The sequence below is a fragment of the Nilaparvata lugens genome, chromosome 2, assembly GCF_014356525.2.
Source record: "Nilaparvata lugens isolate BPH chromosome 2, ASM1435652v1, whole genome shotgun sequence".
In the NCBI taxonomy this organism is placed as follows: domain Eukaryota; kingdom Metazoa; phylum Arthropoda; class Insecta; order Hemiptera; family Delphacidae; genus Nilaparvata; species Nilaparvata lugens.
This window is the reverse complement of record NC_052505.1, coordinates 96877111-96902812: the sequence shown is the minus strand read 5'-3', so window position 1 is coordinate 96902812 and position 25702 is coordinate 96877111. Positions and strand designations below refer to the sequence as shown.

At 35.2% G+C, this 25702-nt stretch overlaps 1 protein-coding gene across 1 annotated transcript in view; it reads right to left on the bottom strand.

Annotated features, from left to right (window-relative positions):
- Positions 1-5973: 5973 nt before the first annotated feature.
- Positions 5974-25702, bottom strand: part of LOC120350072 (fork head domain-containing protein FD4-like) — a 105052-nt gene continuing 85323 nt past the window's right edge. The window contains exon 2 of the mRNA XM_039422208.1: positions 5974-6557. Within this exon, the coding sequence (XP_039278142.1) occupies positions 6460-6557 (98 nt within the window). The 3' untranslated portion in view covers positions 5974-6459. The remainder of the gene's footprint in view (positions 6558-25702) is intronic.

Here is a 25702-nt window from a genome sequence, read left to right as displayed (position 1 = left end):
TTAATGATTGGTGGAAACAGGATAAACCAAAAACTGTTTCTAATTTTGATAATTGAATAGTCTGAGGTTATGTGAAGGTTTAAAGCTTCTATAACAAAGAAAGTGAAACCTTAAAATAGTGAAATAATACATCACATCAAAGGTAATTCAATGCTTCACAAACCAACGAGCATTGATTTTTACGATGCATTGTTGTAGAGCAAGAAATTGGGTAAGAACCTGTTATTTCAATGATTCCACACCTTCAAGAGCGTAAATCTTGAAAACTTGTCAATTCCACAAAAGTTCACTGGAAAAAAATTGTAGAGAATTTATGAAGCTTTATTTTTGGATAGTAGTCTTGTCGGTTGAACGCATTTTTCCCAAGTTAGAGCATGGAAGCAAAAAGCTAAAAAATCAACTTTTTAACCACCCTCATCCCTTTAGCACATGAGGTAGGGATGGGGACTTTCAATGTGTTATCCACTCAATTGGCCCCAACAAACTTGCGAAGTCAAAAATTGTGTTCAAAAAAAATTCCCTCCGAATTCCTTTATCAATAATATATTGGTCTATTGTTGCAAAACTAGAGATTTCACACTCAACACTAAAGCTGCTGCAACAGTCATAGGGAAATGCGTGAAAGTGTGAAATCATGTATCAAATTGGAGAGATTCAGTGGTCAATGAGCTCATAATCAGCATGAATTTATTTACATCAATTTTAAGAAAGTTAGTTATAAGAGCAAAAATAACAAAAAAATTGTAGGCGAACTTGTTTTTTTTTTTCAAAAATTTCACACCTTAAAGAGCAGATATCTCGGAAACTACTAGTAGTTCTGTGAACAGTAGACCTCACGCAGTATTTTCATCCACAAGTACCTGATTGAAACTATAGACCTTATGGAAATACAGCAATAGACTGGCTTCTCCACACATCTGTATAATCACTTGTCAGCTGATTTATGATGAATAATTCTATAGTCTGATTTTTACTTGAAATGTAAAATTTCCAAAAACCTTGTATATTGTCACATCTTTGTACTGTCTTCTGTGTTTTGGTGGAATAAATTGAATTGAAAAAATATACGTCGACGCGCAATTAAAAAAGGAACATAGCTGTCAAATTTCATGGAAATCTATTACCGCGTTTCGCCGTAAATGCGCAACATATAAACATATAGACATTTAAACATTTAACCATTCAAACGTTTCAACATTAAGAGAAATGCCAAACCGTCGACTTGAATCTTAGACCTCACTTCGCTCGGTCAATAAAAGATATTGAAAAAGTTGTATAAAACAGTTATATCCAAGATACATAGTTTTCGACTATTAATGCAAGGAACCAAAAAACGGTACCTCTGGACCACCCTCACCACCTTAGCACATTGCGTAGGGGTGAGGACTTTTGATATGTTTACCTCTTTACTATTCTCAACAAAATTGCAGGGTCAAAAATTGTCTTCCAAACTTCTCCTTCTACACCCTTTTTTGAGCATTCATTGTCTGGACTATTGGTAATAATAACGCACCAGTTTTGAGTTCAGACCAAAGAGGTGCAGCACCCATAATTCTTTATCGATTGTGACAAATGAGTGCGGTTAAGGTACGCCGCGACGGCCACCGGATGGATTGATGACCGCCTTCCGTTGCCGGCGCACAGATAATAAACATTTATGCGTCTGATAACTCACTTCCCTTCATCGTTGTAGCCAAATATCTCTGAAAATAATCATCTTGTCTTCCGTAATCTCTAAACATAACCTCAAAAAATCGTGACGCGAGTCAAAACTGAGAACTATTTATTTTTATTGGGTGGGTCTGTTATTCACAGACCATTTGCTTTGAGACTGGTTATATTGCCAGTATGGCTAATTGTGATATTTTGTAAATGCACCGTTTTAATTGCGGGTTTACTAGTGGATGATATTACTAAGCTTCCGTTTAAGTTAACCAACGGTCTCTGCAAGTCATGAATAGCTGTTATTTTGCAAGTAACTAGAAGGTAACCTGTGTTCCGCAAGATTCCAATTGGAAACTTGAAAAACTAATAACTTGATCTGCTGAAATCTTGAAGATTTTAAAGAAGGCCTTCAACCGTTCTCGGTAAATGAGGAATATCAATATGCTAAATATCAAGTTAATCAGTTGAGTAGTTCAGAAGTGATGATGCCTCATTCGTGAATTTATTATCCCGTACGTGTATAACTCAATAACCTTTATTAAATTGTATATTACTCAATTTTAAGCCAAAACGGTTCCAATTCATACAACGGTCCAAATTCAGCTAGTTTATGTGAACATTTATGCTAGCTGTTTAAATGTGTCACTTGCACATTTTGAACTTCTATTTAGAACTTCCTTCATGGAAAATTATTAATTATACGTAATGATCACCAATAATACATTAGATAAAATTAAATACGATAGATCTTTCGACAAAAGACCTGTTTCGAAATCTAGGTTGAGCAAATCAGCCAGAAGTTTGTATTATTTATGAACTAAAGGGTAGCAACCATATTCGTTTAATTCTTCCTCAAATTTCATTGATTTTTTATTTCAGTATAGTTCAGTACAGAACCGTACAATAAGATAAGATATTTATTGACAATTGTTACTAGGCTCTTGCCTATGGTAACATTTACAAAAATAGACATAATAAAATTCAATTAAACTTAAGAAATAAATAATTATTTCCAGTTATGCATTGGTATTAATAATTACAAATATTGAAGAAAATAATATTGTACATATTGAGCCATCAACATCAACTAAAGTATTATCACATTAGCAAGTTGTTATTTGCATCCATGTGGAGTGAAACTTATCATGAGAGTATACCATGAAAAATTGAAGTTCATAATAAAATACAATAGAGGGAAGATGAAATAGATGATAGATAAACTATGAAGGTGGTCCCATCAAAAACATTGTGATCAGACTTTTAATAAAAAAAAGAGAAGTAATAATGAAACTGTACATGAAATAGGAGCAATGAAATGAGAGCGTGAATGCACCAAACCCTGCTAATCATAATGACCTTATGCTAATGTATCATTTATTATACAATAGAGAGAAAGATAGCATAAGAATCCATGGTAAAGGTCATTTATGCTCCAAATTTTAAGCCGAATCTTTGTTTACTCAAGCTGATTACTGACGTTTACTATTTATTATTACTGTTTTTGATTAGTTTTGGTTTCAGTGATAACAACAGACCAAATATAGTTTTATATCACTATTATTACTATACATATTACTATTTTACATTATTACTATGATTACTGTATTTTAAGGGGTGAGAGTGCAAGAACGGCACAGTATGAGAGACTACCAGCGTCGTCACATAGCTTCACGTAAATAACTACAAGGACTATCTGCTTGAGTTCACAGTTAAATTGTGCAACATAACGCTCTTTCTCATTGTGATCGGATTATATATTTTTTCCTATGCTATAATATTTGCTGATGCGTATTGGTATTCTCAATATTGTAGCAAGGATTTTGGAATTTGATTGGTTTTGGTTTGCCAAAACATTTGGGCAAGAAAGTGTTAATTTAAAAAGCTGATGTATACATTACCATAGCTTGAATTTTCAAACAAATGATGAACTACATTCGATGAGAAACTGTGGTTCAAAAAGAATCACACAGAAAATATATCTTCAATATCCAATGTAATTGATAGAAATATTATATGCTTGCTTGAAATAGAATAGTTGAAACATTGGATGTAAATGAGACTTTGTTCAGTATCGAAATTCGATGTAATGGAACTAGGCAGTATATTCTATGATTAGTCTATAATATATTATAGACTATTATATTATATATATCATATATTATTATGATGTATTGTCTGTGAAAACTTCAATAATTATACTCTACCATAATTTAAATTTGGAAAGAAATGTTGAACTGCATTCAAAGAAAAACTGTGATTCAAAAAGATCTACTCAGAAAATATATCTCGATGCTTGTTTACACAAATTGATCTGACAATACTTCTAGTTATAGAAACGATGGCTTAGTCAATGTCACTATTGGAAGCTACTTTGTTACAGTTAATTTAACCTCTATCCACCTCAACGACTAATCTCAATAAAGACAATAGACTATGAACAAAGTGCTATAAAAATCATAGCGGATTCATTGAGCTGTCATAATTAACCTGGAATAACAACTGGTATAGTCGACTGCGAACAATTACGTTTCACCGTTCAATGGTTTAATGCAATTAAGGTGACCTTCAACTGATTTAAGTCCACAGTTTAATTATCAGTTAAAATTATACTGAAATTCCCTTTAATGTGTCAGCTTTGATTGAATGTAAAACATTTGATGTAAATTCAAAGAGATTCTGAAAGTTTGAAGTGGAAGATCTCATGTCTTCCGTAAGATTAACCTTCATGCTCCAGGGTTCTGACTCAACATTTAACCATCAGTTAACAGTCAACTGTTAGTTAACTCAATAAAACTATGATTGCGGTTATTCGTGTAGCCTATATCGTAGTATCGGTTGCAATGACTCAATAGTTTTGATCAGAATAATCTGTGAAAAACATGAGGATCCAGGGATCTGACTCAACATTATTTAACTATTAGTTAACAGTTGAGTCTGTTTGACAGACTAGTTAACAGTTAACTGTATGATTGCGGTTATTCGTGTAGCCTATATCGTAGTATCGGTTGCAATGACTCAGTAGTTTTGATCAGAATAATCTGTGAAAAGCATGAGGATCCAGGGATCTGACTCAACATTATTTAACTATTAGTTAACAGTTGAGTCTGTTTGACAGACTAGTTAACAGTTAACTGTATGATTGCGGTTATTCGTGTAGCATATATCATAGTATCGGTTGCAATGACTCAGTAGTTTTGATCAGAATAATCTGTGAAAAACATGAGGATCCAGGGATCTGACTCAACATTATTTAACTATTAGTTAACAGTCTACTCAATTGAATTGAAATCACGGTTTATAGTGTATATTGTAGAATCGGTTGCAACGACTCAGTGATTTTGATAAAATAATACTGAAAGATACTCAGAGTACATAATAGTGTTTTAAAGAGTTTGAACCAAAATGTAAAGTTATCAGATGCTGTGTGTATAAAATATAATACAGTTTTTTTCATTTTCATTCTTCACAGTAGTTTTTCTTTGAAGTAAAAGATGATGGTGGAGAAGGAGGAGGAGGAGAAGGAGGTGGAGGAGGAGGAGGAGTAGGAGGAAAAGGAGGGAAAGGAGAAGTAGGAGGAGAACGAGAAGGAGTAGGACAATGAGGAGGAGAAGGAGGAGAAGAAAATAAGAAGAAGAAGAAGAAGAGAAGAAAAAGAAGAAGAAGGAGAAGAAGAAGTAGTAGAAGAAGAAGAAGATGAAGGACAAGAAGAAAAAGAAGAAGAAGTAAATGTAATGATTGAAGAAATAATGTGAGATTATGAGTGACAGAGAGAATGATAAGAGATGGAAGAGAAAATTACTTGCAACATTGCAGCATTTCTATGTGATCTAATCTTCCTTCATACGCTTTCCCCCATTAAATTGCTCAGAAGTTGGGAAAAATTGAACAAAACGTGTATATGCACACAAGTTGCTCAGATCTAGTCACCGATTAGAGAAAATTACTGAGATGACTGTATTTGCGAATATAATATCTTGACCTACAATCAGAATAATGCAATTACTATGGTTTCAGACCATGACAAACATAAGCTCAGTGATATACTATAATAGTGCGGTCCACGTTATAATGTCAGTGTTAGATTAGCAATGGTATTGCTATCCTTGACTATCATTCAACAAAGCGGATAGCGCTATCTCTTTCTCGCTTTGCTCTGTTGCCTGATCGTCTTTTAATAATGTGAAATTGTTAATTAATTAACAAAATATTTCATCTCAATTATGAAAATTCATTATGGAATTATTGAAACATTTAATTGATTATTTTAAAGGAGAATGAACCGTTAATATTACATCAATAGACCTGTATCATCTACCGTCTATAGAAGGCATTGACAAAACAGAGGATCGGCAACGTGATTTTCCTATCTTTCTCCACTGCCATTGTAACGTGGACCTCTCTATAGATCTTAGAACTCTACAGTAGATAATACAAACGTTTTGAAAGCATGACAAATAATATAATTTCTGTAACTATAGATCTTGAAAATCTTGCATACAAATGCCTCTTCAGTCATCATTACTATACAGTTTTTGCGACCCACAATAATTATTATTATAGTTATATATATTGGTTGATGTCGTTTTTGCTATAGTATATCGTAATCTGTAGAAACAATGCTAAATACAGTACGGACCGCTGCTATAAACAGTACAATTCGTTACACTTTGTTCGCAATGCAAAATGGTTGACAGATTCATAACAAAGGAACAATTTGTTGCGAAATTATTCAGTTCTGGGAGAAACAATTGTTTCATTCTGTGATTGCATTGTGTGACGTCACGACCCACGTGACTAGTGTGACCCGTGAGGAGAGCTGTCATCCTGGAGGATATCCTGGTGGAGGGAGGCTATCCTTTGTTGACAGGCGATGTTGTCCAGTAGAGAGGTACCTGAGAAAACAAACAAAAAGGATTTCGTTAGAAAAATTGGAAATGTTTTACAATAAAGCATGAAATAAAACAATCTACAATGTTCCCACATCGTATTATTGTCAATATATGAATAAATAAATGGTGGGAGAAGTTGAAGTATAGCCGGTAACCGGTAACCGGTGCTCCGCAAGGGTCTATTTTTAAACTCGGCTAACTGAAAACTTGAATAATTGAAAATACGCTTATAAACCTCCTCGGTTAATTAAGGGACAACTAATTAATTAATGCAGAATTTATAAATTATTTTGATTTATAAATTATATTTATTATAATTATGATCTGTAATTGCCAATGAAATAAATAAATTTCAAGTAAATCAGTCCAGTAGTTGAGACGTGATGATGCGCCAAACATAATTTTCCTATCCCGTTTTTACTATAATCCAGTTCTTTACTTTATTATAGAATAGATTATTCTTCAATTTGAATAACGCTGATTTCGGGCGTAATTTTTAAGTTTTTCAACAACTACACCTCAAGCATTGTACACCTTGTACTGAATTTGAAAATTTTCTCTCAACTAGTTCCAAAAAGTTGAGAAAACGCTGGAAAAAGGCAAATTTTGAGTGTATCTTTGAATTTTTCCCAATTCCTCAGTGCGCTTATAGAGAACCAACTGAACATACATGCCAAATTTGAACATTTTTTGGTTCAGTATACTTTTTTATGTTGATTATGAATGAGTGAATGAATCAGTGCCATTTCGCTGACAGTTAAATAAAAGAATAAATTATAATTGAATCATCATTTGAAGCATAATATCCTCCATAATGTATTATCTTTACTATAATAAAGGAAAGAACCGGCTTATACACGAACGGGATAGAAAAATTATGTTTGACGCATCATCACGTCTGATCTACTCAACTGATTAACTTAAAATTTTGCATATAGATTCTTAATTTACTGAGGATGGTTATAGGCCTATTTTCAACTCTTCAAGATTCCAGGAGGTCAAAATTTCAGTTTGTCAAGCTTTTGATTGAATCCTTGCAGAGCATGGGTTTCCGGCTTGTCAACAATAAACAGATAAATGATAATTGAACCATCATTTGAAGCATCATATCTGTCTTGATTGTATCATAGAGAAACAATAGCATAAGTCACATAAGTTACTTACACTATTGTTTCTCTATGATTACTAGTAGTTCTGTGAACAGTAGACCTCACGCAGTATTCTCATCCACAAGTACCAGATGTCAACTGTTTTAAATGTTAACAAACTCAATTCACGTTTGAATTTATATTCCATATGATATAATTCATTCAGTTCCGTGATGATCTTTCTATCTGATGGGAATTAATTTTTTAGAATCAAAAATATTATAATTTCTCCTGCATTATTTAGTTCATTTTTTTATTTTTATTCACCTATTAAATTAGTTCTTTCGAATGTGAGGATATTGATAATGATAGGCACGCATAATAATACCATGACTTCAAAACAAAATATTGAAACCAAAGACCTTGAAGCTACGACTAAACCAAAGTTATAAACAAAATGTTAATAACTCAATCCTTTTAGATTATATTAGATTGAACATAGCTCAACATACACATGATGACTATGTGTTTGTCAACTTCCGTTCATCTAATAGAATCTATAGGATCAAGTTATAACCATTTTGTTAATAACTTGGTGTAAACCCAGCTTGAAGATGCATACCTCTTTAATGTCTTTGATTGAAACTATAGACCTTAAACAAATACAGTAATAGACTGGCTTCTCCACACATCTGTTTAATCACTTGTCAGCTGATTTATGATGAATAATTCTATAGTCTGATTTTTACTCTAATATTGGCGTATGAAGGAGGCTCCTTTCTCCTTTCATATTATCCTTGAAATGCAAAATTTCCAAAAATTTTGTATATACGTCGACGCGCAATTTAAAGGAACATACTTGTCAAATTTCATGGAAATCTATCACCGCGTTTCGCCGTAAATGCGCAACATATAAATATATAAACATTTAAACATTTAGAGAAATGCCAAACCGTCGACTTGAATCTTAGACCTCACTTTGTTCGGTCGATTAGTATTATCATTACTATGAGTATTATCATGAATACACAAATAAATGGATGGAAAAATATCCCTCTTGATTGTACCATCTTTAAGAAACTAATAAATGATAATTGAAGCATCATATCTCTCCTTATCCTATTCGAATAAATGAATGGATAAATGATAATCGAACTTGAATCATATCCCTCCACACAATGAAGCGTTACAACCTTAAAATGACGCAACCTCTGGCTTGAAAACACACACATTTATAATAGCACTTAAATGCTATTAACTTGAACGAATCAAGACGCACTGAACAAAACAAACATTATTAGAGACTTGGAGTCAGTTAATAGCTGTTCTATGAATAGGCACTTCAAAGTAACCGACTCTCAAACCAAATAACCGGTTAATAAGCCGAGTAACCTGTTGCTGGAAACATGTTTGGATTATTTTATTCATGTCCAGCCTTCAAGGAGGCTTTGTTGAATTATTTTTGTTTTTTGAGACTTTTTAATTCCTTGTGTTGAGTTTTTGATCCTTATATGAGTCTAATCTTTGTTGTTTAGACTCTGAACTCTGAACACATTTTTGTTGTTTAGCCTCTCTGTTTGAGCCTAGTTTTGTTGTTTAGTCTCATTTGTAGCCTAGGTAATTGCTCTTCTTGACTATTTTTACTTTCCTTGCCCTATGTATTACCATAGGTAAGGAGAGTATTGCTTTCCGAAAAAATTAAGGTACCTAAATTTCTAAATTTCTATACGTTTCAAGTACCCTGAGTCCAAAAAAGTGGTTTTTGGGTATTGGACTGTATGTGTGTGTTTGTGTGTGTGTGTGGTGTGTGTGTGTGTGTGTGTGTGTGGTGTGTGTGTATGTGTGTGTGTGGTGTGTGTGTGTGTGTGTGGTTGTGTGTGTGTGTGTTGTGTGTGGTGTGTGTGTGTGTGTGTGTGTGTGTGTGGTGTGTGTGTGTGTGTGTGTGGTGTGTGTGTGTGTGGTGTGTGTGTGTGTGTGTGTGGTGTGTGTGTGTGAGTGTATGTGCGTCTGTTACACGATATCTCATCTCCCAATTAACGGAATGACTTGAAATTTGAAACTTAAGATCCTTACAATATGAGGATCCGACACGAACAATAGTTCTATGCAAAGTTTGATTTTAGATTCTCAATTATCAGGCTTCAGATACAATTAAACAAAAAATTCCGAGTGGAAAAGATTGAGCATGAGAATCTCTACAATTAATGTTCAGTAACATTTTCACCTAAAATTAAAAATAAGCTCGAAATTCGAGAAAATGTTATTATCCAATCGCAAACTGTTGGCAACTGTTGATTCTATTAAATGATCCACTATGAAGAGATAGCAGACCTCTTGTGTCTCCAGCGTTATTGCCCAGTGTCACCAGCTGGCTCAAATCTTTGCATAGTAAACTTGAGATGCGTGGGAACACTAGCGTCAGGTGATCAATTTTCATAACGGCAAGGAAAGATGTGTGAGTGCGCCACACCAGATTTTTAGCCTTCATCACAGAGAAGAAAATTCCTTCTACTTTGTGCCTTCATAATGGTCATAGGCTTTGTACCCAGTTGAATGAAACAGATTAAGAAAAAAACCACAGATTTATTGATACTTAGAAAGACCGGTTACGGTTAGTCTTTTTCATTCAATATGAATAATTACCACAATATCAACTCCTCAACTACACAAAAAGTTTGTACCCAGTCTTGAAAACTGTTAAAAATTCTGATAAAAAAGGTCCAGCATTCTCCTCAGTTATTCATACCTAAGACAATTATTGACACTATGATACAGATGCATCTATTGATTAGAAACTGCACTTATTCAAAATGATTTTAATAAATGATTATTTTCAAACGAGAATTCAGTTCAATGCTGTAAATAAGCTTCAGCCACTGCAAATATTGACAACAGGGTTTACAGCCAGACGGAAATTCAATGAGAGCTACTATCCAAAAATTATTATTCGCAACCCGGGAATCGAATCCGGTATACTGCTGGTCTGGTATGCTCACCCTAACACCAAACTGACAATCTTCGTCAAGCTGTTAACCCTGTTGTCAATATTTGCAAATATTACTGAGATATGCTTCTCATGACAAGAAGATGGAGAACAGTGCTCTCGAGATTAATTTATCGTTTGATATAATTCAGATATAATTCGCTTTATCAGAAGTATTTGAAGGCCATTCAAGGTATAGAATTTGAACTTGGGAAGAAAGAAAAAGAAGATGGGGCTTTGAAGAAAGGAGAAGAAAAGGAAGAAAAAAAATTCAATGTCGGTACACGCGTCTTTTGATGTGTAATGTGTTCTTCAAAGATTTTCATCTTAAATTGATGTCGATAAAAGAGAGATAGGAGAGACAAAGAGAGAAAGAATTAGGAGCGAAAATAGAGATAGAGGAAGTAGAAGAGTAAGAGTAGTGAGAGTGAGACATATAGAGATAGAATTATAGAGTAAGTGGAAAATGTGACTAAAAAATAACTCACTAATCATAGTCCTGTAGATATAGTGTTGATGGAAAATTGTGTTTGTGTTGCCTATAGAAGAGCCGATAGTCACGAAACCTATGGATAATAGAAGAAGATGGAAGAAAGAGGATGTCAGGCTGAGAAAGAAGAATATTCTGGAAGACAGCGGTTACTCCAACGCCGATCGAAATGTAACCGTTGTTAAAATGTAACCGCTGATTACATTGTCTCGATATAACATTGAAAAATCGATTAAAATTAGAGTGTTAACTTGATCAATGTTCAGGTCAATTATTAAGCATAACTGGTCTAAGCAATCATACAACAAAATGTAAATAATGCAAAATGAAACCACTACTGCTATCTGTCGGCGAAAAGGTTAAACATGTAGACTGATAGCTCGACTCCTATTGGTTGACTGCTCAAAGTTGGAGAGACTTGAATCGTCCAATCACAGACATGCAGAGTGTAACAGGTATTCCGCCATTTTGTTTTTAAACTCATCCATTTTCTATTTGAGAAGTTTTATTATCATTGAAGTTTTTGTTCCAATTTGAGTAAACTATATTGATCCAATTTCACTTTTGAAACAAGCATTAATTGAGAATTTTTCTCTGGAAATGAATATTATCTTTCAATGGAATAAACAATAATATATGTCAAAGATAACAATGAGAATTTCCATGATTTCTTCTTTCTCCATTCATTTCACATACACTTCACATGTACTATACCTGTCCCAAATTTGAGCTCAGATCAGAAAAGGTTCCATTTTTCAAAAGATTAATTCCAGTTGTCATACACTTTTTGAACACACAAAAGACTTACGTCCAAAGCTGCTCGAATGACTCAATTCATAGTAATAGTGTTCATGAATATTAAAACGTATAATTGAAAAAAATAGAATATAAACAAGTATTAAATTTCCAATCTCTACAACGCATTCCTCATCCTCCTCCGCCTCCTTTTCCCTGTTTTTCTCATTACTTTTTATTTCCTTCTCCTCATCTTAATGATTTCCACCTCCTTTTATATGCTCCCTCTACTAATATTGCTCTTTTATTTTAAACTTATCTCTTTTTTCCCTCAACTAACTTCTAATTAATAAAAATTTATTTTTCTTTCCTTGCACTATTACCATAGGTAAGGAAAGTAAGGCTATTGCTTTCCAAAAAAATTAAGGTACACGATATCTCATCTGCCAATTCACAATTGGACTTGGAATTATTGGGAACTTGAGGTCCTTACAATAAGGATCAAAACTAACCACTCCGATCAAATGCAATTCAATATAGCGGCTAAATGGCGAAAACGATGTCAAAAACTGGTTTATCACAATTTTCTCAAAAACAGCTTCAACGATTCCGATCAAATTTATACCCAAATAGTCATCGATATTCTTTATCAACTGCCACAAGTCGCATATCTGTGAAAATTTCAGGAGCTCCGCCCCATCTATGCAAAGTTTGATTTTAGATTCCCAATTATCAGGCTTCAGAAACAATTTGAACAAAAAATTTCAAACGGGAGAGATAGCATGAAAATCTTTACAATTAATGTCCTGTAACATTTTCACCTTAAATTAAAGATAAGCTCGAAATTCGAGAAAATATTATTATTCAAATGCCAACTTAATGAGAGAGGCAACTGTTTATTCTATTGAATAATCACTGGAAGAGATAGCAGAGAAGAGATCTTGTCAGCTGATCAATTTTAAATTATATTTTCGAAAACTCGAATTTTACTACGCCGGAGACACACATGGCGGTTTTTGCCGAAATCTTCATAACGGCAAGGAAAGTTGAGTGAGTGCGCCATACCAGATTTTTAAGATTTCATTCCTGTAGGATGATTGGATTGTAGAATGATAATATTGTACATGTTTCTTCTTTTAGCTGTAACTAATAGAAGTTCAAACATTTTATCTCTTTATAGTTCTATCAAATTCAATGAATGTAGTCCGTTTCAAGCAAATTCCATTTCCCTCCTCCCATCTCATTCACTCTATTTTCTTTCTTCCTTTCTCTATTCCCTTCTTTCTCCTTCCTTCCTCTCTCACTCTTTGCAGTCATCTGTCGAGTACCGCGGCTGTTAAAACAACACTGATTACTGCGCGCAAGACCCGAGATCATTAGACAAGCTTTTAACAAGCTGGCCAACTCGCCGTATTGCCGCAAAAAATGGCAAGGTAGCCATTGTTGATTGCAAATGTGTCTTAAACAAGACTCAGCACCAAGAACAAGATAATGAACAAGGAATGAAAAAGAAGAACAATATCTCTGCAGCAGCACTAACTGTTATGACAGCACCAAGAACAAGATGAACAAGGAGAACAAGAAATGAAAAAGAAGAATAAGAGTTCAGAAGCAGTAGTAACTGTCATGAACCAGCTTCAGGAGCTTGGTTTTATTACAGAACAGCTGTTCAGTTGAGAGTAATTCTTGAAAAACCTTGGGAAAAAATCTGGTGTGGCGCACTCACACAACGCTAGTGTTCACGCGCATCTCAAGTCTACTATTCAAAAATCTAAGACAGCTGGTGACAGGACAATATCGCTGGAGACACACGATGTCTGCTATCTCTTCATAGTGAATGATTTAATAGAACCAACAGTTGCCAACAGTTTGCAATTGAAATAATCACATTTTCTCAAATTCGAGCTCATTTTCAATTTTAGGTGAAAATGTTAATGGACATTAATTGTGAAGATTTTCATGATTAATCTTTTCCACTTGATTTTTTTTGTTAAATTGTATCTGAAGCCTGATAATTGAGAATCTAAAATCAAACTTTGCATAGATGAGGTGGACCTCCTGAAATCTTTACAGGTATGTGACTTGTGGCAGTTGATAGAGCTTATCAATGACTATTTTAAGTAGAAATTTGATCAAAATCGTTGGAGCTGTTTTCGATAAAATCCTGTTTCTGACAACATTTTCGTCATTTTAGCCGCCATCTTGAATTGCATTTGATCGAAATTGTTCGTGTCGGATCCTTGTAATGTAAGGACCTTATGTTCTAAAATTCAAGTCATTCCGTTATTGGGAGATGAGATATCGTGTACACAGATGCACATACACTCATACACACAACACACACACACACACACACACACCCACACCTCTCTCTCTCTCTCTCTCTCCTCTCTCTCTCACACCACACACACACACACACCACACACTCTCTCTCTCTCTCTCACACACACACACACACACACAAAAAGTCTTCAAGATTTCGGTACGTCAAGTTTTCAGTTTGTCAAGTTTTCAATTAGACCCTGGCGGAGACTAGGTCATTTGCTAGTCTATAGAATAATCATTTATTTATTCACAATGCAAATGACACTAATATTATAGAGGATAAAATAATAAGGTAGTCCTTGTGATATTTTTCTTCCAAATTTATAGGTGACAAAGTCCAAGATAAGGTTAGAATTTCACGTGTACAATTTTTACAAAATTTTAGTCCAGAATAAACATGAAAACTATGAATTTTGAATTTGAATGACTTGAATTAATAAATTGATAAGAAATATTCTACTCAATTATCACTTGAATATGATTCTTTCTAGTTATTTAAAAATAAAAAAATCTGGTGTGGCGCACTCACAAAACTTTCCTTGCCATTATGAAAATTTATCACCTGACGCTAGTGTTCCCGCGCATCTCAAGTCTAGATCTATTGGAAGATCCAAGACAGCTGGTGACAGGACAATAACACTGGAGACACACGAAGTCTGCTATCTCTCCATAGTGAATGATCTAATAGAATCAACAGTTTGGAATTGAAATAAGAACATTTTTTTAGAATTTCGAGCTTATTTTCAATTTTAGGTGAAAATGTTACTGAACATTATTGTAGAGATTTTCATGCTCAATCTTTTCCACTTAGAGTTTTTCGTTTAAATTCTATTCGAAGCATGATAATTGAGAATATAAAATCAAACTTTGCATAGATGGGGCGGAGCTCCTTGAATTTTTACAGACATGGGACTTGTGGCAGTTGATAGCTTATCAATGTCTATTTTAGGTATAAATTTGAACAAAATCGTTGGAGCCGTTTTTAAGAAAATCGTGAAAAACCCTGTTTTTGACAACATTTCCGCCATTTTAGCCGCCATCTGTAATTGAATTTGATCGAAATTGTTCGTGTCGGATCCTTATAGTCATCCGTTAATTGGGAGATGAGATATCGTGTACACAGACGCACATACACTCATACACACACACACACACCACACACACACACACACACACACCACACACACACACACACACACACACACACAACACACACAACACACACACACACACACACACACACACACACACACACACACACACACACACACAACACACACACACACACACACACACCACACACACACAACACACACACACACACACACACACGCACACACACACACCACACACACACACACACACCACACACACACACACACACACACACACACACACACACACACACCACACACACACCACACACACACACACCACACACCACACACACACACACACACACACACACACACACACACACCACACACACACACACACACACACACACACACACACACACACACACCACACACCTACAGACCAATACCCAAAAACCACTTTTTTGGACTCAGGGGACCTTGAAACATATAGAAATTTAGAAATTGGGGTACGGTACCTTATTTTTTTCGGAAAGCAATACTTTCCTTATCTATGGTAATAGGGCAAGGAAAGTAACAAGGAAAGAATTTGCTGATACACGTACGGGATAGGAAATTCACGAATGACGACGCATCATCACGTCTCAACTACTGGAATGATTAACTTGAAATTTTGTATAAATAGACTACATATCCTACAAAAAGCTATATAAACAATTTGGCGCAATTGAAAAAGGGTGTACTCATTTTGAAGTTGAAAAACCATGGAGCTTCAATCATCTTTGTCGAATGTCTGACAAGGAAAGCAAATCAAGTCCAATTATATGCTGAGTCTAAAATCTCACTTAAACAAATTCTAAGCCAGTTAAACATACGAGGGGCCTAGATGCAAAAGTCACATTCTCCATTTTTTGAGAAATTGAGCTATTTATATGGCTGTGTTCGTATTTTAAGGGGAATCAGACTGTCTGGTTTTTTTGTAGCAAAACTCACTTTTACAGACCTAAAAATTATATTGAAAATCACGATTTGGATTGGATCAAAAGTCACATTCACCAGTCGATGTTTTGCAGCAAAACTCACACTCTCAGTTAAGCCAATCACAGGGCATCTGAAGGTTGCAAAGCATCATGGGTGTGCTCAGTTCATTGCTCTGTTTCGGTCTGCACTTTTGTTGGTTAGATTCATTTGTTTTGATCGTCCACTTCAATTTGTTTATTTATTATTTTGAATTAGTTCAATATCCAAGTAGTAAGGAATTCAATGGAAGAACAAGTCAAGATTTCTACTGGACTGACTAGGGAGAAGAAAATATCTCTTGATAAGTGGAAGCGAAATGCTGCAAAAAAGCATGGTGATATTCAATATGGAACCACTCATCATTCCAAAATCTAACTCATTAAAACAACAAAAAGGACGATGTGAATAATTTGTTGGAAAAACACTACGGTGATCAGTGGAGGCAAAATAAAGAGTTGATTTTCTATAGAAAAATTATTGATGGAGCTGTTGATGAAGATGAAGAAGAGCCAACATGTGAGCCGTTTCAGGAAATAAATTACATCAATGTTTGATGTCATACATTAATCATTATTGTTAATGTCATTCTTATTTCTACTACTATGAACAGTTTTTTTCATAATGTATTTGAAATGTATGTAAATACTTGTTATTTTTTCATGAGGTTGAAGAATAGTCTTGAGAGCCTTTTCCAGAAATGAATCATAGCAATGTTTGATGTCAAACAGAAATGACTAATAATATTTCAAGCTTATTAATTTCTACTGCTATGGACAGTTTTTTTACTATGTATTAAACATGTATGAAAATACTCTTGTTTATTTTTCCATGGTTATTCCTCCTGGTAAGAATGTTATCACAAATCACTTGAGATTTATTTTTCTTGGTTCTAGTTGTATCCCATCTATTTTGGTACAAAACTGGAGTGATCCGTGGTCTAGTGGATAGAGTGCTTGCGTAGCAGCACAGAGATCCCGGGTTCAAACCCTCTCAATACCAAAAGTTTTTTAACCAGATCACTCCCGTGTTATCGGATAGGCACGTTAAACTGTCGGTCCCGGCTGAAGTATGACAGTCGTAAGGCCCATTGACGGCTTAATTATATATTCAAGCGGTGTGACCTTCCCGCAGGGACTCCCCACCACAAAAGCCATACGAATTTACTTTTACTTTGGTACAAAACTTACATTCTCCATGTAAGTTTGCTTCAAAATTCACATTTAACCAATTTTGCTACAAAACTCACACTTTGTGTATTTTGAAGTTAATTCCTGTTTTATTTAATTCAACAACTTATTGAAGCTGTGTGCAAGTAGTTGTATGGTTTCAAGCTTTGCTTGAAAAAAAACTTACAACAATATCCTATTTATCATCATGAAACAGTTTTGCGGTTTCCCAAAAATTTGGAAAAGTGGAGAGTGTGACTTGCATCTAGGCCTCTCATACTTCGATTTTGGGACGTTCGATGTTTTGCCATCCTTATGAATTCCACCAGATTGTAACTTGACAAACATAATCTGTTCCACATCATCAGATGATATTTTTCCGTCATTTTATGCAATCAGATTAGAGAGATCTTGTTTAATCCAATACATTATTAGGGATGTCAATCCCGGGACTGATTTCCAATCCCGGTATTTCAGGATTATCTAATATCAATCCCGGGATCCCAGGACTGATTCCGGGATTGCCAAAAATCAGTTTCAAGCATTTTTAACTAATTGTTCCTTCTCAATTACATGTTCAGTGACAGTGTGTGGAGATGAAAAAGGGCTCATTATAGAGGGAGAGGATATTATTTAAATGAAACATTACTTAGGAAACATATTAAAATTAAACATTCTATTCCTATGAAAGTTTTCAAGATTAGGAGTAACTTTTTTCAAAAGCTGTACCACTACTAGATGAAATCTTGTAGAGCAAACTGTATTATCACTTCAACTAGCTATTCTACTTATGATAGAGAAAGAGAGGATACATATGATGAATCATTAGACAGATAAGATTGACGACTTAGATTATAATTGACAAATCCTTATACCCCTTTCATAGGTGGTCAGTGGGATGAAAAAAAATGAAATGAAATGAAAGAGCTAATAGATGGTGCTTGTTTATTTCTGATTTCTGAAGTCTTTTCAAAGTTCTGAGTGGATTTCAAGGTAATTACACCAGCACCATTGCAAATATTGCGCCGTCTAGACCAGTGAATAAATATTGTAATAGAGAATAGAATTATTAATATAGAATAAAATTTTTAATATAGAATGGAATTTTCAATAAAGAATAGGATTCTTAAGTATAGAATTAAATTTCTTGTGTAAACAAAAACAAACGTAGAGGCTTGAAACCGATCAACAACCATTCTGAGAATGACGCCAACCCATTATGTGAATTCTATTTAGCCAGTACAGAGTACAGTATAATTATTATGTATATGCAACTGTAGGCTGTGCCTGTAGAATAAATTAGTCAAACACTAAGGGCTCAACTCACACTTACGCGACTCAGGTCGAGAAGGACTCGACTCTAGTAGAGAGCATGTATTTCCAAATGGTGACACTCAGACCAGTCGATTCTAGTCTCCACGACCTCCACATTCTAAACACATGCCCACGACTAGAGTCGAGTCTCTTCTCGACCTGAGTCGCGTAAGTGTGAGTTGAGCCATAGAACAATAAATTAGTCAAGCAAAACTCATATTCATCACTGTAGATGAACTCTATATTGAATTGTTTTTGGAAAAATATTATTCACAATTCCAGGTTTTCTAATCCCGAAAATCCCGGGATTGAAGCTGAGGAATCCCGGGATTGTTGGGTATCAGTAATGGACCGGGATCCCGGGATTGACATCCCTAAATACAATTTATAAGGACGGCAAAAAATTGTACCTTCGAAAATCGATATGTGTGTAACTTGCCTTACTCATTGGTATTTAGTCATTTGCTCATAGCTTAGGATTGTTGGCATAGGTAGTTTAGATAGTTAACAGTTTAATATCTTAGTTTTAGATAACAGTATAAGCTTGGCCTATAGTCCAGTCAATAGAGACATAAAAAAGGGGGTGTGCTTACAGTTTATATTGTAGTTCTGATTTTTCAATATATTATTTGGGAACATAAGAGAAGTCCAGAACCAATTTCTTCATGCGAAATTTCCTTGTGCTAGATACAGGGTGGCCCAAAAACCTGAATTTGACTAATGATGCATGATTGTGGACCGCCTTGACGAGCCGAGAAGAATGAAGTGTAGTGCGATGAAATCTGAGCATTGCGTCAAAAGTTATAAGTATTTGAAATTTTGATCCTTGAGGTGTCCTTAAGCGCGCCTCTCCATTAGGAAATACTGAAATGAAGTGCATCTAATGGGTGATTCTCATAGAACATGATCTCATGAGCTTAAGTCACTGTGCGAAATATCAATGTGAGGACAATGTAGTTGGTGATGATGGTTGAAGCTGAAAATTAGGTGTTTTTCACAATACAAGGAGCATTGTTGTCAAGTGTACCTGGAAATCTATCTGAGATAGAGCGCTCTCCCTGCTCTCAGATTGTAGAGCACAAAAATACGCCTCGAGGGATTTTGAATTATACATCTAAATGTTAACAATCGGAAGATATTGTTGATCAAAAACTGAAATTCATCAAAATTGATTTTCCCTTCAAATTTCACTCATTTTTGAAAAATCATAACTCAGTACTCATCGGAGATAGAGAGTTCCGAATGATCTCATTTTATTCAGAATTTTGTAATCTAAAAAAGGCGATAGCAAATTTTTTTGTCTGATTACGATATTTGGCAGAAATAGCTGAAAACTGGAGAATTAGCCGAAAATACGAGGTTTTCGGGCCACTCTGTATCTAGCACAAGGAAATTTTTGCATGAAGAAATTGGTTCTGGACTTTTCTAATGTACCCAAATGATATTTTAAAAAATCAGAACTACAATATAAATTGCATGCACCAATGTATATAGTGACTGGATTACTAATGAAGTCTCAAATAGTACACCACTCAGACCACTGGAAGCGTCATAAAGGTGTCTCACACGTCTATTATCCTTAAGTAATTAGAGGGATTTTTTTTAGAGTCAGGATTTGAAAAAGTGAGGTTAGCTTGCCACTTGGAACTAATGAAGTAAGCGTGAAAGCACACAGCAACAAGCTAGAAGCGTCATGCAGTCTAACATCTTGAGTTATTATTTTCTCTCTTCTCATCACCCTCTCTCACTCACTCTCTCTCTTTCTGACTCACTCCCTCTCTCTCTCTCTTCGTCATATGTAGTCTGTTTCTCACTTCTTTTCTCAATCAATGTCTCTCCGTCAAAAGAGAGTGAGTGTGTGTGAGAGAGAGTGATACTCAAAGAGAGATACAGATTCAGAGTTCAAGATTCAGAGCCAGAGTGAGATAGTAAGAGAGAGTGAGAGAGTGAGAGAGAGACTGTCAGTTGGAGGGTAGAAGCCCCCCGCTGGTAATGGGGCTCTCAGACTGTCCGAAGTTATTAGCATAATTTAAGATGAGTTGCTTTGTACTAGCCGACCTGAAAACATCGACATCATCTTTCATCTTTCTTCTTTGTGTTGATGATGCGCCGATAATATTTCTCACGCTTTTTATTGGTTAGCGGCTCCGATCGACACCAGTTGAAGAAGATGGTTTGAGAGAGAGATGAAGCGATATATTGATAAAGTAAGAGTGAGAAAAGAGAGAGAATAAGTGATTGATTGAGTGCTTTATTCATGTGGATCAATATTGGCTTATACACTTATATACAATAGCTTATAACACAGCAATGGTTCTGATGAATTCACATAATAAAAACTGAAATAATAATTATTCAACTGTAGCCTATATTAAGATATGAAATAAAGGCTTATTCACATACAGGATAGGGATTCATGAATGACGCATCATAACGTTTGAAATACTGGACTGATTAACTTGAAATTTTGCTGTTTCAGATACAGATTCTTAATTTACCGAGGACGGTTACAGGAATATATTTGAATTTTTCAAGATTTCTTAACATCAATTTTCCAATCAGACCCTTGCGGAGCACGGGTTACCAGAGGGTAGAAAATAACAAAAACTACTCACCAGAGAGAAAAAAACCAAGAATATTGTGATGTAGAAGGGAAAAGAAAAACAGATGAGATGGGATAGAGGAAGAGCAGGAAAAAGTAGTGAAAAGAACGTGAAACATAGAAATCAAGTTGAACTGCAAATAACATAAACTACCAACAAGGAAAAAATCTCAATGAATAGAAGAAGATGATAGTGGAGGAGATTGATTGATTGATTGATTATATGCCTTTATTAGGGCGGAATTAGGACTCCTGGTCCTCTCTGCCACACAACCCAAAGGAGAAGTATAGACGAAGAGGAGAGAAAGAGAGAGAAGATAGTTGAAAAGAGAAGATGATGATGAGGAGGAAGGAGGAACAAATGAGATTGATTGATTGAGTACTTTATTTATGTAGATTACAATATATACTGGCTTATACACTTATATACAATAGCTTACAATACAGCAAAATTATAGATGAATTCACATAATATAGACTAAGAAAATAATTATTGAGCTGTGAAAAATATGAAAGAGAAAGATGAGACGAAGAGGAGGAAGAGAAGAGAAGGGACTTGGAAAAATGTGAAACAAAGAAGCAAATAGAATTGCATACAACATAAACTAACAACAAGATAAAAAAAAGAAGATGATAATGACGAGAAGGAAACGGAGTGATAAGGGAAGGAAGAGGAGTTGAGGAGGAAGGAGACGGTGAGACGAAGAGGAGAAAGAGAAGAAAAGGAGGAAGGAGACGGTGAGACGAAGAGGAGAAAGAGAAGAGAAGGAGGAAGGAGAGAGTTGAAAAGAGAAGATGATTGTAAGAGGCAGGTCACAATCAATCAAAGTGTAACTCCCAACACCTCTGCAACGAACGTGTGCCTCGGGGCAACCATTTTCAAATTCCATCAGCATATCCTGAGCTCAGCTGCTGCTTGTTTATTATTTATCAGCTGATTATTAGAGCGGCATGTTTGATCAGTCACGATTGCTGCCCTGAGGAGGTAAGCGAGACAGAAGGAGGAGGCGAAGGAGAAGGAGGAGAAAAAGAAGTAGAAAAAGATGATGATGGAAGAGAGGGAATTGTGAGAAAAAGAAGAGGAGAAAAGGAGGCAGAAACTGGGAGAAACAGGGAAGAAGGAGCAGAAGGAGGGAAGAAAAGGGAGAAGAGAAGGAGAATGGAAAAGGGGGAAGGAAGAGGAGAAAAAGACTTGGAGGAATGAAATAAGGTTGGGGAAGAGAACAGAAAAAGAGGTGAATGAGCAGAAAAAGAGAAGAGGAAGGAGGAGAAAAAGGAGGAGAAGGAGAAGATGAAGAGAAGAAGAAGGAGAAGAAGAAGGAGAAGAAGAATAAAAATAATATAAGTAAGAGTAGGAACAATGGAGGAAGTAAAAAATGGAGAGAAGTGGGAGAAGACGAAACAGAAAAAGATAGAATTGTGAGAAGGGGATTATATGAGGGGAAGAGAAGGGAAGGAGGTGGTGGAGGAGAAAAAGTAGCAAAAAAAATGAAACTGAAAAAGAGGAAATTGCGAGGTGGAAAAAAGAAGAAAGTGAATGAGTTAAAGCTGTAGAGGTGGGAATTGTGAAAAAGAAAATGATATGAGTAGGAGGAGGAAGATAACTACAGGAATGAAGGTGGAGCAGGAGAAAAAGAAACGGGGAAATGAAGCTGAAAAAGAGGGAACTGTAATGGTGAAAATGATAGGAGGGGCAGGAAGAAGGAAGAAAAGGAGGAAAAGAGGTAGGATAAGATTGAGCTGAAAAAAATAAATTGTGAGAAGAAAAATGATATGAGAAGGGAGGGAACGAAAAAGGAGGAGGAAAAGATGAAGATCAAAATGAGAGAATAAATTGTGAGAATGTAATTATATGAGGAGGAGATGGTAGGAACGGGGAAAACCGGGTAATGAGATGATAAAAGAAGAAGAAAAGATAAAAGGAGATGAGGGAGAGAGAAGTGGGAGAAAGAGAGTGAGAAGACGTGGAAGAATGAGTTTATATGAAAAGTGAAAGATCAGAGTAGGAAAAGAAGATGAACAGAAAGAAAAGTAAAAATACTCGTGTGAAATGAAGATAAGGTGATGAAGAAGGATCAGAAGTGGGAGAAGAAGCAAAGAGAGAAAGAAAGGTTGAATGAAAGAGATTACGATAGAAAGAAGATGTGAAAAAGAAAAGCAAGAGAAGATTAGATGAGTAGGAGGAGAATAACAAGAAGAAGGTGGAAGAAGAAATAAGGTGAAGAGAACAATAGAATAGAATAGAATAGAAGACTGCCTTTATTTTATACCTGGGAGGGCGAAGTTAGGGCGCAGTCGGCCCTCTCTTACACTTAATCCTCTATTAAACAAGTAGACGAGGCAGAAAAATAAGAAGTTGAGTAAGAAGAAGGAAAAAATGCAGGATACTACATACAGACAGTTAAGTTTGTGACCCCAAAATTTAAATTAATTTAGATAAATCATATTTTCCACATAAAATTGAAGATTCAGAATATATGATAATTTAGTGATTCGATCTAATCTTGAAGTTTGAGTGTTTCTTGATTGGAGTATGTTAAAAGATTCTTATTCGTTAATAAATGCATATAAATTGCATAGTAAATTAGGTCTCATCTTTTCTGTTATGTGTATTGCCAACAAATTGTGTCCTATAATAATATTCGTATGTCTTTTATTGGTGGGGAGTCCCAGACGAAAGTTCCACCTCACCATAATATATTATTTAAACCTCACGACTGTCATACTTCAGCCCGGATTGTGTCCTTAAAAAAAATATGAATAACAACAATAATACCCATGGAGATTATTCTGCTGTTAATTGAATTCATATCCACAGGAATTAGGCTTCCCCTAATTTGTAGAATCTAATTTTTCCCTCAATTTGCGTAGGAATTGTACAAAATGGTTGAATTTTCATCTCAAACATAACACGGCAAAAGGTACTTTGAAACAGCTGCAAATGCAACAACTTATAATTTGTCTTCTCACTCTCTATCTTTTTCTTCCTCTCTAACATTATCACTCTGTCTCACTCCGTCTCCCCACTCTCTCCCGCCCTCTCTCAGTCTCTCTTTCTTCCACGCATCCATCCTTCTATTAACTGAAATGAATAATATTCGTTGCATCTGTCCATGACATTCGTAATGCACTGCTTCCACTTCTACTCCTATTAATAATCATTCCTTTATCACTTCTCCCCAATCTTTCCAGGTCTTTCATGCTCAGTCAATTCCATTTCAATTAGGCTGAGCCACACTCGGCGTGTCTGCCTGCAGGGAAAAAAAGGGTGGAGGGAATAAGTGAGAGAGACAATACTCAGGAATAGTGAAGTACGTATGAGAATGACAAGGAACAGATAAGATTATAGTGAGGTCCACGTTATAATGGTGGTGAAGAAAGATGGGAGAACAACATTGCCGATTCTCACTGTCTTGTTAATGCCTTCTATAGACGGTAGCTGATACAGGTTTATTTGTGTAGTATTAACTGTTTATTCTCGTTTAAAATAATCAATTATATTTCATTGAGCAAGAAATTATATTTCTCAATGATTCCAAAATGAATTTTCATTATCAAGATAAAATATTTTGTTGATTAATTATATATTCATACATTGTTGAAAAGCGATCTGGCAACAAAGCAAAGCGAGAAAGATTGATTGATTGATTATATGCCTTTATTAGAGCGGAGTTAGGACTCCTGGTCGTCTCTGCCACACAACCATTTACAAAATGAGGAAAATTCACATAAGAATACATAAATAATAGATTCATAGAAATAGAAAGAGAAATGAAAATCTCAGTACCCTTTTTGAAATATTTAATCACAACATGTTTCGGACATTGATGCCATTTTCAAGTCATTTGGACATTGATGCCATTTTCAAGTCATTCGGACATTGATGCCATTTTCAAGTCATTCGGACATTGATGCCATTTTCAAGTCATTCGGACATTGATGCCATTTTCAAGTCATTCGGATATTGATGCCATTTTCAAGTCATTCGGACATTGATGCCATTTTCAAGTCATTCGAACATTGATGCCATTTTCAAGTCATTCGGACATTGATGCCATTTTCAAGTCATTCGGACATTGATGCCATTTTCAAGTCATTCGGACATTGATGCCATTTTCAAGTCATTCGGACATTGATGCCATTTTCAAGTCATTCGGACATTGATGCCGAAACATGTTGTGATTAAATATTTCAAAAAGGGTACTACGATTTTTATTTCTCTTTCTATATCTATAAAAGTAGCCCTACACAGAAGAGAGATAAATAATAGATTCATATTATGTAATAAGATTAAGCATGAATAAATAAAACTCTTAATAAAAATACAA